At 37.7% G+C, this 16,389-nt stretch overlaps 2 protein-coding genes across 4 annotated transcripts in view; one reads left to right on the forward strand and one right to left on the reverse strand.

The window, feature by feature from the left end:
* Nucleotides 1-451: 451 nt before the first annotated feature.
* On the forward strand, nt 452-8,724 carry LOC139116965 (heat shock cognate 71 kDa protein-like). Its single transcript, XM_070679720.1, has 9 exons — nt 452-682; nt 1,327-1,532; nt 1,989-2,141; nt 3,045-3,322; nt 3,661-3,938; nt 4,842-5,080; nt 5,603-5,765; nt 7,363-7,595; nt 8,083-8,724. Exons 1-9 carry the CDS (start codon nt 475-477, stop codon nt 8,287-8,289), a joined length of 1,965 nt encoding a protein of 654 aa, XP_070535821.1. The 5' UTR covers nt 452-474; the 3' UTR covers nt 8,290-8,724.
* A 3,279-nt stretch (nt 8,725-12,003) lies between these two features.
* LOC139116964 (semaphorin-5A-like) overlaps nt 12,004-16,389 on the reverse strand; it is a 54,416-nt gene continuing 50,030 nt past the window's right edge. For 2 of the 3 annotated variants that reach the window (XM_070679717.1, XM_070679718.1), the window contains exon 26: nt 12,004-15,974. In XM_070679717.1, coding sequence (XP_070535818.1) covers nt 15,628-15,974 — 347 coding nt within the window. In that variant the 3' untranslated portion in view covers nt 12,004-15,627. The remainder of the gene's footprint in view (nt 15,975-16,389) is intronic. The other variant, XM_070679719.1, reaches the window with a different exon arrangement.

Here is a 16,389-nt window from a genome sequence, read left to right on the forward strand (position 1 = left end):
ACGAGTCCCACTCTTTAAATAGATCAATCCCACTAGAATAAAAACAAATGCATGTCATGTCCCGTTCAATGAGAAATCCTGAGATATTGATGTACACAGAGAGTTGATTGTGAGAATCCACACTGATTTCCTGCTCAGGATGTAGTATAGCATTGTCGAGTTTATCAACTGCAGAATTATGTCACTTTGCCTCCAGATTACTGTCTACACTTTGCCTCCAGGTTACAGAACTGTATTTTAACTTTTCTAAATCAGATATGTTGAACATAACAAGATGGAAAAGAGCAAGAAACTTTAGGCAGTCTTTAATGTGATATTTGATCTAAATAACAACCTTGATTTACCAATACTTTGATAAACCTTAATTTGCATTTATTATGCCCCCTTGCTATTAGAACAAAATCCTGAAATAACTTGTACAGTAAATGGGAAAAATACCTTATAAAATATCCTTTCATTTAACCCTCCAGAAACATGGCCGCCAAAGCACCAGCAGTTGGTATTGATTTGGGTACAACATACTCCTGTGTTGGTGTATTCCAGCATGGCAAAGTTGAAATCATAGCCAACGACCAGGGAAACCGTACAACTCCCAGCTACGTGGCTTTCACAGACACAGAGCGTCTCATCGGAGATGCTGCCAAGAATCAAGTTGCTATGAACCCAAACAACACTGTATTTGGTGAGTTTAAATTTCATTATTAAAATTTCATCTCATGCTGACCAAGGAAGATGCTGGACAGCATTGAACACATGTATCTATTAGTATCTATTACTGTCACTCTGCATGATCTTGAAAATTAAAAAAAATAAATGTTTGAAATTCAATTTGATACATGGGAATATGAAACTGAGGGGGCACATAATTTCTTGACCTGCGAACTTGCTGTTGCCATGGTAACACTGTTCCTGAAGAACGATATTTACAGACCAGTAAATGGCAACGGTGCCAGCATACCTAATTTGGTCGCCAACACAAATACTATTTGAAAGTAGTATTCTTGCCTGGAATTTCTAATAGTATTTCTGATTTGCATAACGATGCAATTGTTGTGTTAATTAATTTCTGGTGTGTTACCAAAATTAAATAATACCATGTATACCATCTACTATGCTTTAATTAGTCTGGGGAGAAAACTGGAAAGATTCAGCATATACCATGAAAGAGTTTAAGAACTTAACTTTTGGTTGAGTTTTCTTAGTTTGGCAATTATGCAAAATTGACTCATGTATAATATGCAAGTTTTCCTATTTTTATCTGTAACTGACCATTGTTGATGACCTATATTAACTTGTACATGCTGCGGTTTAACTGTTGTCTTTCAGATGCCAAGCGTTTGATTGGTCGTCGAATGGAAGACACAGTAGTCCAACAAGACATGAAACTCTGGCCATTCACCGTGATCAGTGAAGGGGGTAGACCCAAGATTCAAGTGGAGTACAAAGCAGAAACAAAATCTTTCTACCCAGAAGAAATCAGTTCCATGGTTCTCCTCAAGATGAAGGAAACTGCCGAAGCGTATCTTGGAAAGGTATGTTTTGGCTAGTCCACTAGCAGTACAGTTTGTGAAGGCAAGGCACTATGTGATTCCTCTATATCTCACATTTGACAGTGAGGGCAGGACCCCCAGGTTGCATACACATTTCTCACAGGAACGTCTTGCATGTAACTCAGCCGGTTTTTACTCAACAGAGATATAGCCATGGCCGAACAGAGGAGAATATCCCACATCATGATGTATTGATATCATATGAAAAGAAGATGAGATATTTTTTATCGCACAAACTTTTTAACTGGTCATGTACAAAATTAAAGTGCTGTTTGCTAACTCGACTTCACACATTATTTCTGAGAAGAAAATTATTTTACATTGCAAAGAGCTATTCAGTTGCCAAGGCTACCTTTTAAGGAAGATCAAGGAGTAGTAGAATTTCAGCGCATATAGCGAAGTATTTTGATTCCATATTCTCATTTATATCGTTTTCAGAAAGTCAACAATGCTGTGGTGACAGTTCCAGCCTACTTCAACGACTCCCAGCGTCAAGCCACCAAGGATGCAGGCGTAATCTCTGGTCTTAACGTATTACGTATCATCAATGAGCCCACTGCTGCTGCCATTGCCTACGGCCTTGACAAAAAGGTGAGTTTGCCGTGAAAAAACCAACTGACAAGTTCTGTTGAGTTCCAAATTGATTCACCCTTTTTTTCTCTTTGGAAAAAGCAACTTCTCAAATCAAAAACAATATGTGGAAAAGAGATCCAAGAAATGGTAATTTTGCACAGTGATGTTTTTGTGGTTTAACGGGGCTAATGATATAAGTTTTGTCATTTTGCATGGGGGTGCCTTGCAAGTTTGTTGAAGTTGGACATCATAAATCTTGATTAAATCAGATGTAGGGATGTGATTGGTCCTCATAAAGAATGGCTTTTGCGTCTGTTTTCACGTGTCTAGCAAAACCACGACCAACCGAAACATGATTACCAAAGGCAGAAAGAGAAAAAAGCCAATGGCTACAGCATAATGGCGTTGATAAGCAGAGTGTGTACCTCATCTGTACTTTGTGTAATGAAGCCCAGTACATCATATACAGTAGAAAAAGATTCTAGAGAAATATTCTTTGGACAATGATTACTTTACTGAAATTACGTAACCTCGCCCGGCACATACTGAAAATTGTCACGCACTGTCTTTGCGTTCATGTGTGATAAAATCAATGTGCCCACAGTTGAATGTGCTGAACAAGGTCTTTGCTGCTTCCCTGTCCTTTGCTATGACTGGAAAGGAGAATTGTACAGCAACATGTTTTGTTCCCATGGCAATCTGTAAATGAAAATCTGCAGGCTCCATTCTTGCTGCAGTAATGGTTTCATGAAAAGTATTTATTTGGCACTTGTGCAAATGGGAATTTTTCTAACTTGTTAACTTTAGTTCCTTTTGAACAGGTCTATGATCACCATGCATTTGTAACAGTGAATTTGGTCTCGAAATCATGATGGTTTAAAGGTTACTGAAATAAAGTTAATTTTTTCTTGCCTGTTAAAGGTCGGTGCTGAGCGCCATGTGCTAATCTTTGACCTCGGTGGCGGCACCTTTGATGTGTCAATTCTGACAATCGACGATGGCATCTTTGAGGTCAAGTCCACTGCTGGGGACACTCACCTGGGAGGGGAAGACTTCGACAGCCGAATGGTCAAACATTTTGCTGAGGAGTTCAAGCGGAAGCACAAGAAAGACCTTAGCACCAACAAGCGTGCTGTTCGGCGATTAAGAACTGCTTGTGAACGAGCCAAGAGAACCCTCTCGTCCAGCGCCCAAGCAAGGTGATTTGCTTTTTCACAAACAGGCACTCCCCTAGCTATATAAATAAGCATTTTCAATAATTTAGGGTTGTCAAAGTAGACAAATTCCAGGTAGGAACATTCCCTCTCTAAAACAAGATCTACCCATAACAACTGGTTCCTAGACATTCATATTTCTAAAAACGCAAAACATAACTCCTGAACAAGTTGAAATTTGGTAAGTTTGAGAAATTGCACGTTCATTCGAAAGTGGCAACAACCCACTGTTTTAATATTTTATGAAATATTACTTTATCAAAAGAGAAACTAGAGACCACATCGTAATAAATCATTATTTCTGTCTTTTTGCTGTTTTATAGCATTGAAATTGATGCCTTATTTGAAGGCATAGACTTCTACACGACTCTCACTCGTGCTCGTTTTGAAGAGAAGAACGGAGACTTGTTCCGAGAAACTCTAAAACCAGTGGAAAAAGCCCTGCGTGATTCTAAATTGGCCAAGGCAGACATTCACGATATTGTACTGGTTGGTGGCTCTACACGTATCCCAAAGATCCAGTCAATCCTGAAAGACTTCTTCAGTGGCAAGGAGTTGAACAAGAGCATCAATCCCGATGAAGCCGTCGCCTATGGTGCTGGTACGTAAACCTGTGTAAAACTTTCAGAGACCCCAACACCTTTTGGTGTCAGCCCGCTATGTGGTACGTGAACTTGTTGAGAATAAGTGAAACTTTAATGGTAGAATTCTAAGTTGACCAAACTTATATAAGACAGAATGCAGTCGATGGCACATTTATGTACCATATGTTAAAATTGGACAGTGCTCTATTGCCTTCCTAAATTTTATCAAAACCTTCAGTCTTGTTTATGTGTCGCCTGTAATCTAAGGGGCGTTCCTTGGTATTCAAACTGCCCATGTGAGGGTGCTGTTTTTAAAAAGCGGCCACCCGCTTAAAATCTGTGACTGGTTAGATTTTCTCTTTCCATGGTAACTGTTGCAAAATTTGAACAGGTGACAGTATACCTTTAAAGAGAGGAGTGGTTGGAACTGCCCTAAAGGGCAGATAAAAGTTTAATTAATTTGATAAAAGTTTAAAACATTTTTGTCATTATGTACATTGTGTACGTTGTAAAATTTAAGTGTTGGAGCTCATGTAATGTTGTCGTGATGCATCTAGATCGTGTGCATGAAATACATTGTAATTGTATCACAGTAGTTGCATAGGTGCTGTTCTAGTGACCCCTTCCTTTTAATTTAAACTAACCTCTTGCAGAGACAGGGCACTGTTTTTTAGATCTCTAAACATTAATTAGTACGAACTACTTTTCCCTGCCCTGAATGACGTTTGTACTGAGATACAGTGAAACCTGTCTAAACTGAACCCTGTTCCCAGTCCCATTCCAATAGAACTCTATGTTAAAAGGACCGAGAGATCTATAAACTGATCACACCTCTCCAAACACAGCAATTTTCTCAGTCCCTGAAGGTTTTGGTTTAGACAGGTTTCACTGTACTCACAGCTGTACCATTACACCCACAGCTGTTCAGGCTGCCATTCTTTCTGGAGACAAGTCCGAGGAGGTATCTGATCTCCTACTGCTTGATGTGGCTCCCTTGTCACTTGGTATCGAGACGGCAGGCGGCGTCATGACAACCCTCATCAAACGTAATACAACCATCCCGACAAAACAAACCCAGGTCTTCACGACGTACGCTGACAACCAGCCCGGTGTGCTCATCCAAGTCAATGAGGGTGAACGTGCCATGACCAAGGAATGCGTAAGTATCCTCATATTCTAGAAAGGCTGTTTGGAAGGTCTGTTCGTGCCCATGGAACAAGTTTTAATGAAAGCGCCAAGCTCAGCACTTTTTCCAATGATTCAAAATACATTGAGTTGATGAAGCCCTATAATGCAACTTCCGCCACTAGTTTTATCCATTTTTTGCTCAAGTAAGAAATCGCATGAGTTATACGTGGCGAAAATGGCTTTTCCGGAATAAATAACCCAAAAGGTAGCAGATACATAAAAGTCAGCCTTGGTGAACTGCCCGTTATATGTGAAGGTAAAGCACAACATTGCTAACTTACCAACTCACTCATTATGCAGAGCCATATGCCCAAAACGTCCATCAAAACTTTAAATCAATCTTGATCCCAGACCATTTCAAGTGGGGTTTTGAACTGTATATAGGAGTTTTTCCCCTCCTTTTGGACATTTTTGTTGCATCTTAAAACCAATCCTTTCAAAGGCATTCATTGGTGAAGTTGGTTGCATCATACATGTTTATTGTTATTTTCAGCACCTGCTCGGCAAATTTGAATTGTCTGGCATACCACCTGCACCTCGTGGTGTGCCTCAGATTGAAGTGACCTTTGACATTGATGCCAACGGTATCCTGAATGTGTCTGCCATGGACAAGAGCACTGGCAAAGAGAACAAAATCACCATCACCAATGACAAAGGTGAGGAAAATCATCTTCTCTCAAGCAGAAAAGCAGCAGCCTCTTGTTCTATTCTTTTTCTGGGTTCAAGGCTTCAAATGAAGCGACTCTCATTCGGTGCATGCTCATCTGTAGACTTGAATGTGATCACAGCAATCAAACCATATTGGTACAAGTTTTCCCCGTGTGAAAATAATATGTTCCTATTGGAACTAGGATAATCTACAGGTTCACCTTATCATAAAGTTTTATGGCACACAAAGTGACTCATGCGAGTAGGCATCAAATTGTCAATCCCAGTTGAAGAGTGCGTGTAATGGAATCAACTGCACTACCGTTCAAGCACTCCGTTGATGGAAATGTATTTTGCATGTGACGGGGAAGCATTTTTAACAAATTTGTTTGTTTTATGCAATTGACTCTGGAAGTTTCAATCATGCCTAAAGGTTTACTTTTTTACGCAATGCTGGCTGAAATTCAGCTAAAATTTACTTTTGACAATTGACAGATACTGTACATGGTCCTTGGACCGTTTTGGATGAGTCTGCGATACAAAATATCAGAACACAAGTATTGCAGACCTATAATGTGGGGCAGGATTTAATCCTCTTGGCTCATTTTCCTTACATGCCTAGGCTATAGTTCATCAGCTTTCTCACAGAAGGAACTCCTTGCTCGTTAAAGCCTTCAAAAAGAAAAATGAGGAATAAAACCCATGAAGATTGTCAGTGTAAACATTGACTGAGTATGAGAATTAGGGATTGAGAACTGTGCTTATAAACCTTTTCTTGCTGGACAGTATCACTTTCCCTCATGCTAAGTCGGTAAAAAGTGGTATTGAGTCAAAACCATATGTATTTTCAAGCACCCACTTTGCTTGGTCTGTTGTAGCAGCTGTAGTCAATAATAATTATGTTTACAGGAGAGCTATTTTCAGGGGCCTTTAAAAGTTCAATATTTTGTTAAAATGCTGTATAAGGACATGTTTAGCTGCAGTGGTTTTAACCAACTTTACCTGATGGTGAAATATCAACTTTACACTTAAGGGTGCACTTTTCAATCCCAGGTTCTCGCATTAGTGGAGTTCTCCTCCCAGTCAAACACATGGCCAGTATGATGTTTGATTTCTATAACATTAATTACACAAACTGATCTCAACCTTTTGTCACATTTTGCTAATCCTGCAAACAGAGTTTATGCAAGCTTTTGATTGACGGTCGGTTCAAATCGCCAACAGTCATTGATTCCCCACCACAAACGCTCGAATTTCCTGAAAAATTGTCTTCCAGTCGCGTTAGACTTTGAATATAACCACAGAGTTCGATCGGCAGCAACTTCACGCTGACCGCTTGGCAGTCTGTCTGTGTTTTTGCAGCCGGGGAAAACTAAAAAGTGGCATTTTCTGGAGCGTGTCCCCGCGTGTTGCCTGTTTGGTGTCCACTTACACGATGAACGCCGCCATACCTTGGCGTCCTTTTAAAGGGAGGCTCCGCCTTTAAGGGTAACAAAGGTAAAGTTCTTTATTAAAGACTAGGAAATTTAGTCATGAAAAAGTGATCCAATAAAGTGTGATATGACTGCATCAGTGTTAAAAAGAGGACTTCTTTAACTTTTGTAGGTCGTCTATCGAAAGAGGAAATTGAGCGAATGGTCCAAGACGCAGAACGTTTCAAGAATGATGACAAAGTACAGCTTGAGAGAATCACAGCCAAGAACAACCTGGAAAGCTATGCTTTCAACATGAAGAACACCGTGGAAGATGAAAAAATCAAGGATAAGATCAGTGATGAAGACAGGACAAAGATAACTGAGAAATGCCAGGAAATCATCTCATGGCTTGATTCCAACCAGGTATGTATCAGCACTGATGTGCATTTGACCTTTGACTTCATAAACACCTTTACATAAACAAGGGGGAAATCAAGAGAAGATTTACAATTTTTCAAAAAATATACATTAAACATTCAGTACTTAACAAAGTGAATAATGATAAGTCCAAAATCTGTGAATTTGAGTGAAACTATAATTTCTACCATGCTGTATTATCATCATGAATGCAGAATTCATAAACCCTTGTCCTAACCCAGTTAATATTTCACTATCAGGTCAAGATGGTTAAACCAGTGAGGCATGAACAGTGCATTTTAACAAATTATTAAACTTTTCAAAGCCCCTGAAAACACATACTCTAAATACGATTTTTACCGACTTAATCTGGTGTAACCTACTATGCCAATCAGGTGAAAATACATAACTACCCACCCCTGAACACATCGGCTCAATACTTGACTTGAAAATACTGCATCTTTGTTAACTTTTGATCATTTTGTATAAATAGACTGCAGAAAAGGACGAATTTGAAGACAGACTGAAAGAAATTGAAGACGTATGCAAACCCATCATCACCAAGCTGTACCAGGCTGCCGGTGGTGCCGGAATGCCAGGTGGTATGCCTGGCGGTATGCCAGGTGGTATGCCTGGTGACTTCGCCGGTGCCCAGAGTGATGGTGGCAGCGCTGGCCCAACCATCGAAGAAGTTGACTAAGTATCAAGTTGGAGAGCGAAAATGTAACTGTGTCGTCTTCACCGTAAAATCACAAATGTTGCCGAAGCAGACTATCGCATATGTCTTACAACAAACGCCAAGAAGATCCTGACACGTCCAAACTGTAAAAAACTCCGGGACTAACCATCCGGCATAAAAGCCATTACCTCTGTTCACAAACATTTTAGCAAAGTGCTAGTTACATTCATTTTACACGTACAGTGATGTTAACTTTGTATTCTACAAGTTCTCCTATTTCCCTGAAATCATGAAACTTGTGCACTATATAACCTTACATTTGTGTACAACATGAATAGATGAATACGGGTAACACACAAGGGACATGAAGAAAAAAATATTATTTCCATCATAGCTTGATGCAACATTTTCTGTAACAGTTTGAGTCGTAATAAAGCGTTATATTGATGTGATGGACACTCTGGTTGGTTCAACTTTTCATTGTGTCAGGGATGTGTGATGAACAGTGTTGTACTTGTGTGTTGGGATTCAAATGTGAAAACTGAAGTATCATTGATATAAATTTATATTAACTATTTTGATTTCAAGTAAACAGTAAGTGTGCCTTTGTTGCACCACTATACAAACAATCATGTAAAACTATGTATAGATATGCCTTATAAAGCTAGAATTCGAGAAACATTTGGGTCGTGAACTTGGCAAGTTTGGACATTGCATCAAAGCTACAGCTCTTAATTACCAAAGGCGACTGTCCTTGATGTAAGCCTGAGCTAAACATCTGCACAGATAAACATATTCAAGCAATAATTTCAGATGGCAGATTTGGTGGCCTTCTACCCCATTTTGTTGGTAAGTCAAACTATGGAATAAACAAGATCATACCAATGACAAAGATGAGAGGGGGCTTCAAGTGGATTGTATTGCTCTTGATGTAATAAGGTAGTACTCTGCTTGAAATTGAAAAACAAAACTTGCTCAAATGAAAACTTATAAACCATTCCCTTTTGAAATCAAGAATTGCCGATATCACTTAGTAAATTTTGGTACTCCCACCCCCCAACTAAAAGGATTCAGTCTTCTATCCTTCATTGAGCTTTTGACGTTGCCCCTACGACATGCTACTTGTAATAACTTATGCTATGTCTTGGCTGTGTTGAAAAGATGGCTGAAACAAGATTACAATCAAAACAACTTTTTGTTTTATAACTTTTAATAACAAGTTTTCAAAGACTAACAAAAAAGAATTCTACATCTACAAAGCGCTAAAAAAAGCTGCCATGACAACAAAAATGTTAAAGAAAACACCAGAGTTGCAAAAGAAATTCCCAAGTTAGTTTAGCAGTGCTGTCACCTCACTCCTACATATAGAAATCATCTCCAGAGATCTATAGTTGTTTGTCTACATCTGCACTGATCAAGTGGCTGTACCTTGCACTCCCAGCATCCTGTGGCTTGAGTTTGTCATCCACTTTGGAACAGATAAAGATGTCTTGATTGATGAGCAAAATGCTTTGCATAGAGGCAATGACAGACTTTCAAAATATTGTCTTGTCAATTTTCTAAAATGCACACAATATACGAGTTGTTATATATTTTAAAGCCATAAAAATGACAGGATTTGATCATCATGAAAGTCGAATCAAGGAAGGTTAATTTTGTGTATTAATATTTCACAGTACTCTATGTTTAGCATTATTTTCCCTTCCTTTTAGGGAGTCTAGTCACATTTTTGCGACCCATCTTGGGGGAAAGTCGTGAACCTTACAAAGTATACTCTTCTTCCATGTCATTGTTTTACAATGGTAAATATATATTTTATCATATCCTTTTGTAGAAAATAAGTTAATAAGGATTTTTCACTCTTTTTTATTCTTTCCCAAATTTTGCAAAAGTCTTCGAGGTTTTTGTTGATACAGGGCAAGCTAGTCACACTGTCTATGGAACAATCTGAACCACTTTTCACATAAACATTTGCAGTCAATGTACCCAGTTCTGCTCTATAATACAGAAATGATCGTTCAAAGCTACAGCATAGCATGCTTATCAGTTTTTGGGGAAAGTTTGCTCCTTCAGTCTGGGAAATCAATCTTTATGGTTCATGACTGTCACACATCAAGTGAAACTTTTCTGCAAGAATACAGTGTGTTGCAACGAGACAAGAGAGACGTCAGGAAGGACAAAATTCACCGTTCTTTCAGATCAACAGGATTTACGTTTCATATCAGAAACATCATCCAACTTGAAGGTTTAAGAAACGTCAAAATCTGTGTCATTCTCTTTGTTGCCGTCTGACATTTTACTGGTCCTGGACTCTAACAATGCTTTGTTTTGACAAAAATTACTAATCTCTCATCTGAGGTATAAATAGGTAGACTTGCTTATTTCAGAAATGTTAGTATTTTCTTGGACACGATCAACTATCAAATAATTTACTTCATAGTTAAACAGTGACAATGACTTCAAGACAAATTTTACAAACAACACAAGGAAGAACATGCTTCAAAAATACTGATATTTTCCCGGAGAAAACAGACTGGACAATCTCTATCTATAATTATGTGAATATTCCCAACAGAACATTTACTCAGCATATTCTTTCAACGTCTTTGTCTCCTCTACTTCAAAAATATACATTTGAAAAAAAAGAAAAGTTTCTGTTAAATATAAAAAAGAGCACCAATTAATGATAGGTCTTTTGATAAACTTGATTAAAAATTCTTGTCTTTGAAATACTGTTTTTTTGTTGAAATGCTCAAAACATTACATAGAATATTATAAAGGAGGAACAGAATGTACAAAGATTAAATATCATCTTCAAAGAAATCTGTAAATGAACAGAAAACTACACTAATTGGAACAAATACAAAAATCAATCGAATGCATCACATATGGGCACAGTAAAATTTTGATAAAAGCTTTTCTACTCCAGCGACTAGCAAGATAATGAGTAGCTATGTACCCGTAAAGTCTAAATCTAATTGTACTTTGTGTGGGTAAGGCGTGTGGGCCATGAAAAGATATACAATACTGACTTCAGAATTTCACAGCAATGGCAGCCGCGTTTCAAAAAATTGTTACCACATATTTATCAAAATGGGCAAGTATGAATTATCCAGACAATTTTTGCATATAATTTATCCTGTCATCTGAAGAGTTGCACCAACAGTCCGTGATTTATCTTGTCACTGAATCTTGTTTACTCTGGCGCACAGTGCACACATCTTACATAGTTATTCACTATCCATCGTCTCGGATCTAGTATCGATGTTACTTATCAAATCAAAGCGCTCCCTTTTTCAATTATGACTCATATCTGTACTCCGCACCTGGTACTCCTCAGCCCTGCTGACTGGATAAACTTGAATTTGACTGTCATCAAGTTCACTGAAAATACTTCTGTGACTATTCCTCGTTGATGTGAGTTGTACAATCACAATATTAGGATGTAGTGAATTTGATTGTGGAGAAAAATGGTCGACTTTTATACAACGCTTGGGTTCTGTACATTTTATGACATTCCCACAAAGTTAAATGAGTTAAAGTCCTACTCAAAGGTACTGTCATTTCCTTAATAGTTAAAAACGGGGTGTACTCTCAATAAAGTCAACTTAAAGATATCAATGTATGATTTGATTTACAAATCAGAAAGTTTACATAATATATTTTTTCACAGGAAAATAATCAAAGATCCCGGCCTCACAGTTTCTATTTCCTCCCTAGAACACTTTTTTATTAAATTCACTCTCTGATTTTTGATCCTTTTAGGCCACCTGTGAAAATATAACTCTACTTTTTGAAAGAAATTTTTTCTTAATCTCTTATACAGGAAGTATCAGTCGTCGTTTTGTCATTGTACTATCTCATTAAGATAGTATGCGCCTCAAAAGTGAAAGATTAGAACTTCCTCAGTGAAACTATTAACCATTCTCTTACCAAATTATGAATAAAAATCAGAATTTACTACGCAAAGTTTGGTACTGGAGGAACAAATTATCCAACATTTATCGATATTTGAAATGTGTAACTCTAGGGAGAAAAATATAATTTCAAGTTTTGGAAAACTAAGACTGCAAACATTTTTCTTACTCCAAGAGTTCTAAAAGAAGTCCTACCAAGTGGTAGTTCAGAGAAGAATTGTAAAAATTTGTCCCAGAGGCACATTCTACCTTAACACCACATAAATTTGGCATTTTCACACTGCAGTTGCAAGATGGTTAAAGGCGAAATAAAAACACAAACTGGTGCATCCTGGGAAAGTTCTGTTACCTGATACATGACCTTTTATGGTAGTTGATGGGTGACAATGTTTACAAAACAAATCACAACACCACACAGGGTTTTCTGTTCAAAATATTTGAATGTGATGATGTAAAATAATGGGTGGTCACATAAAACAATAGTCAATAATGTATATACACAAGTAAAATATTTCCTATGCACCTTATATATGTTTAAGTTTCTATCTCATAAATGACAAAATTTAATCTGTTTGTACTCCATGTACATATTGCAAAATTTGAACAATGATAAATACTGACCATGAAATGGGTCCTTGTATATGATATAGGTAACATATTTCATAGGTGAGTAACATTCTGTGCATTTTTGTTAACAAATCTTCAGATCCATCAACCAACAATTTGTAGAGCGCCATCATTCATAGACCAAATTGGGTGATAGAGCGCCCTCAACGACAAGGCTCAGTTCACGTTGGTACGTTGACAATATAAGACACTTATTGCAGGAAAAACTTTGACAAAAACAGTGACATAGTCACTCCACTCAGAGTTGGCGGTTGGGTCTGCTTCTTGATCTTGTTGAAAAATTCCACAGAAATACAAAATCCTGACATCCATTAACCCACAACTAGGCACCTTACCGTGTCTTCCAGAAAAGCTTTCTAATTTCTCCTACATAAAATATTTGACTACTGATAAAGTACCTTTAAGTTATTGCTACAGTTAAGTACTCAGACCTTGATGGAGCGGACAGAGCTACAACTAAAGTACGTGCATCATTTTGCAAAATTTCTAAAAAGCTTTACAAAAGTTTAACCCTTTCACAGTTCATCTTGTTTCCTTTTGTAAATCAACGTCACTTTCATTTTACTTCAAAAACCATGACGCAGAGACGAGTTTTATGTTCCTTTGGTCCAAAATTAAAAAGATTGAAAAAAAACACAACTTATATATAAACTTTGTATAATAGAAACTTTTGGAAGTGAAAGGATTAGAGGGCATATTTATATTTGTGGACTTATGGTGCAACTTGCTGGACTATTTACAGCTGAGTGAGTTATATTGAGAGAAAAAAAAATTGTGATGTAGAAGCATCAAAGCAATTTTATGTCCCAACTATTGCAATCTACCCATAGAAACACTAGATCTCTACTTTAAGACGAAAACTATACCAAAATTATCGACTACAATCTAAAAGCCGTTCACCCTAATTGTAGCACTTTAAAATAAAACAAAACAGCAGCTAAGCTTTTCTTTTTTTTTTTGTGGCAGGTTTAAAGTCAGTTTAGGATAGCTTGCATGTGCGATATGGTAATCAAAATCATTTGCACGGAATGTAAGAATTGGTCATGACGGAGGGATTCCGTAACAGCTAGTACTGCTCAGAGTGAACCAAAGCAGCACTTGGACATGTGTTTTCAAGAATGGTAACACTGAACATGAATAATGATATAAAAAATATACTAAAAGATGATTGATATCCCATGGATATAATGCCCATAAAATCACAACAAATGAAGTCAGAGGTATTCCATACAACACAATCCAAGTGCATATAAATTACACTCATATAAATACTAGCCGTTCTAAATTCTCTCAGAGAGGGCCAATTTTTAGACACAGCACAAATGATTTTGTACGGTAAATATCACCTCAAAGTATGGGATTTGCGTTTCATGCCACGTGGTTCCCAGACTTCGCACACGTCCTCCGCTGTGTTGGAACCATATTTCCTGATTTTTTTTTGCCTGACTATCGTGTGCCATGTATTCCAGGAGTTTTCTGGAAGAACAAGTTGCCGGATATCTCCACTTTATCATTTATGAACTGAACTGATTTGAACCTTGACCTTTAATGTGCTTTGCTAGAGTAAAGCCTGACTAGATTTTGACAACCTATTTTTTTTATTTTCTTTAGGTCAACTTTAGCTCAATTTTTTCTCATTATTTGCAGCCTCTCTCATTAATTCCTACTATATAAGAATCACCCTCTTGTTGTACTGAAATTTAGAATTATTTGGAAATACTTCCCTTTGATTTGTAGCTCTATAGAAAATAATATGCTACTTACAATATAAATATTGAATTTCCTGTGTAATATGATTGGATATGAATTAAGAATTGTCCTCTGTTAGCTGTTTCAGAGAAGTTAAGCAATAGCAATCCACCGTATTCATCTTCTCATCGTGAATTCCACAGAATGTGGCTACATTTCTAAGCCAAGGCTTTCAATAAAAAAAAACAACTACATGTATACAGAATCCTGTGTGGACAAATCTATCCACTTCTCTCATTTACCAGCACCTTTGCACATCCTAATATGGAAAGTTTAACTCCAAATATGGCGGCTCTAACTCCAAATATGGAAACTACTTTACAAATATGGAAACAGATTCCAAATATGGAAATGGCACATCTCCTAATATGGACATATGACATTGCCACAACAAATTATGAAAAAAGACAGGGACATGATGGCAATGTGTATCACTGCCATTTAGATTCCAATGAGATGTTTTGCTTTCTGCAATACTCCATCAAGAATATTCCAGTTTGAATTATCAATATCACACAACCCAAAGAGGCCACAAAAACTGAAAACACGATAGAACTAACATGGGTTTGTTCTAGATATAGTTACTGTTCTCTGTGTCTGCTAGGTCTACACAATGTAGTACTTTTTCAATAATACACGATGGTGTTTGTCAGAGATTAGAAAATGACCTTCACTCAAGGTATGCATTATGTGAGCTGCTAGTGATGACATTAACCCAAATCACAGACACAAACAAGGTGTGTCTGGAGATTACTATGAGGAGTGATAAAACACTGTTATAATGGTGACCATTGTTAAAATGGTGACCGAGTTCGATAGGGCGCAATCTTTCAGTTTGGCTCCAAAGTCAAATAATGGTGCATTTGCGACTGTAGCGGACAAACGTCTATATTTTAGAATTATTTGGCATCAAGGTCCCCTTCATACAGCTTTGTCTTAGGCACAAACCATGGAACCCTACAACTTTAGACAATACAGAGACATCTTCACAAAAATATAAGATGGAATAATTATCTTTGGCAGTGATGGCATTTTAAGATCATGTTTCGATGGCTGTGAGCGGTGCTTAGGTGGTCCCGTAAATCCATGCATCTTGTTTCTCTGCCGCCTGGTGAATTGTCAAATTTTGGAAATATGAGGGGTTGGACGTGTAACTCCCGCTACTGCTAGCCATACTGGTCCTCAGTCCTTTATTACTTATACCTTCTTTGAAGAAGAGCTCCCGGTAGCCCTGGTTGACAGGGTTGATGTCCTGCGTCTCACTGTTTGTCCGCTTGTGCTTCTTCTTGCAGCAGCACCTCTGAACCAGGACAGCCACCACCAGACCCAGCAGGAAAGATGAAACACCGATGATGACCACATATGGAATTCCTAATTTGTCATCGCACTGAATTACTTGTGTGGCTCGTACACCTGCAGGTGGAAGCAGAAAGTTATATGTTGAATATCCCTGATCCCAAAATATGAGACATTTATTTGATTTACCCGCTACATTTTAAATCAGAAGGGGATACGCTAAATCTATAACTCAAAAGTTGATGAGATACATATCCCATCAAATGATCTTTCAAACATTGCAGCTGTGGACATGATACTTGTATATTGTATTCATGCTGCAACAATACCGAATAGTATAAAATAGAAAGTACACACAGTATAATTTACCCTTTGAGTGCTGTAATTTTGACCAGGATATACTTTATCAGGAGACAAAAATTGACGTTGGCGCTCAAAGGGTTAACCATATTGCTTTTGGAAGTCCATACTCAATTGAGTCAACACTTTCTCACAATGTTGGTGATAACTTTGCAAACAACATGATGAATAA

The sequence above is a fragment of the Ptychodera flava genome, chromosome 18, assembly GCF_041260155.1.
Source record: "Ptychodera flava strain L36383 chromosome 18, AS_Pfla_20210202, whole genome shotgun sequence".
Lineage (NCBI taxonomy): Eukaryota > Metazoa > Hemichordata > Enteropneusta > Ptychoderidae > Ptychodera > Ptychodera flava.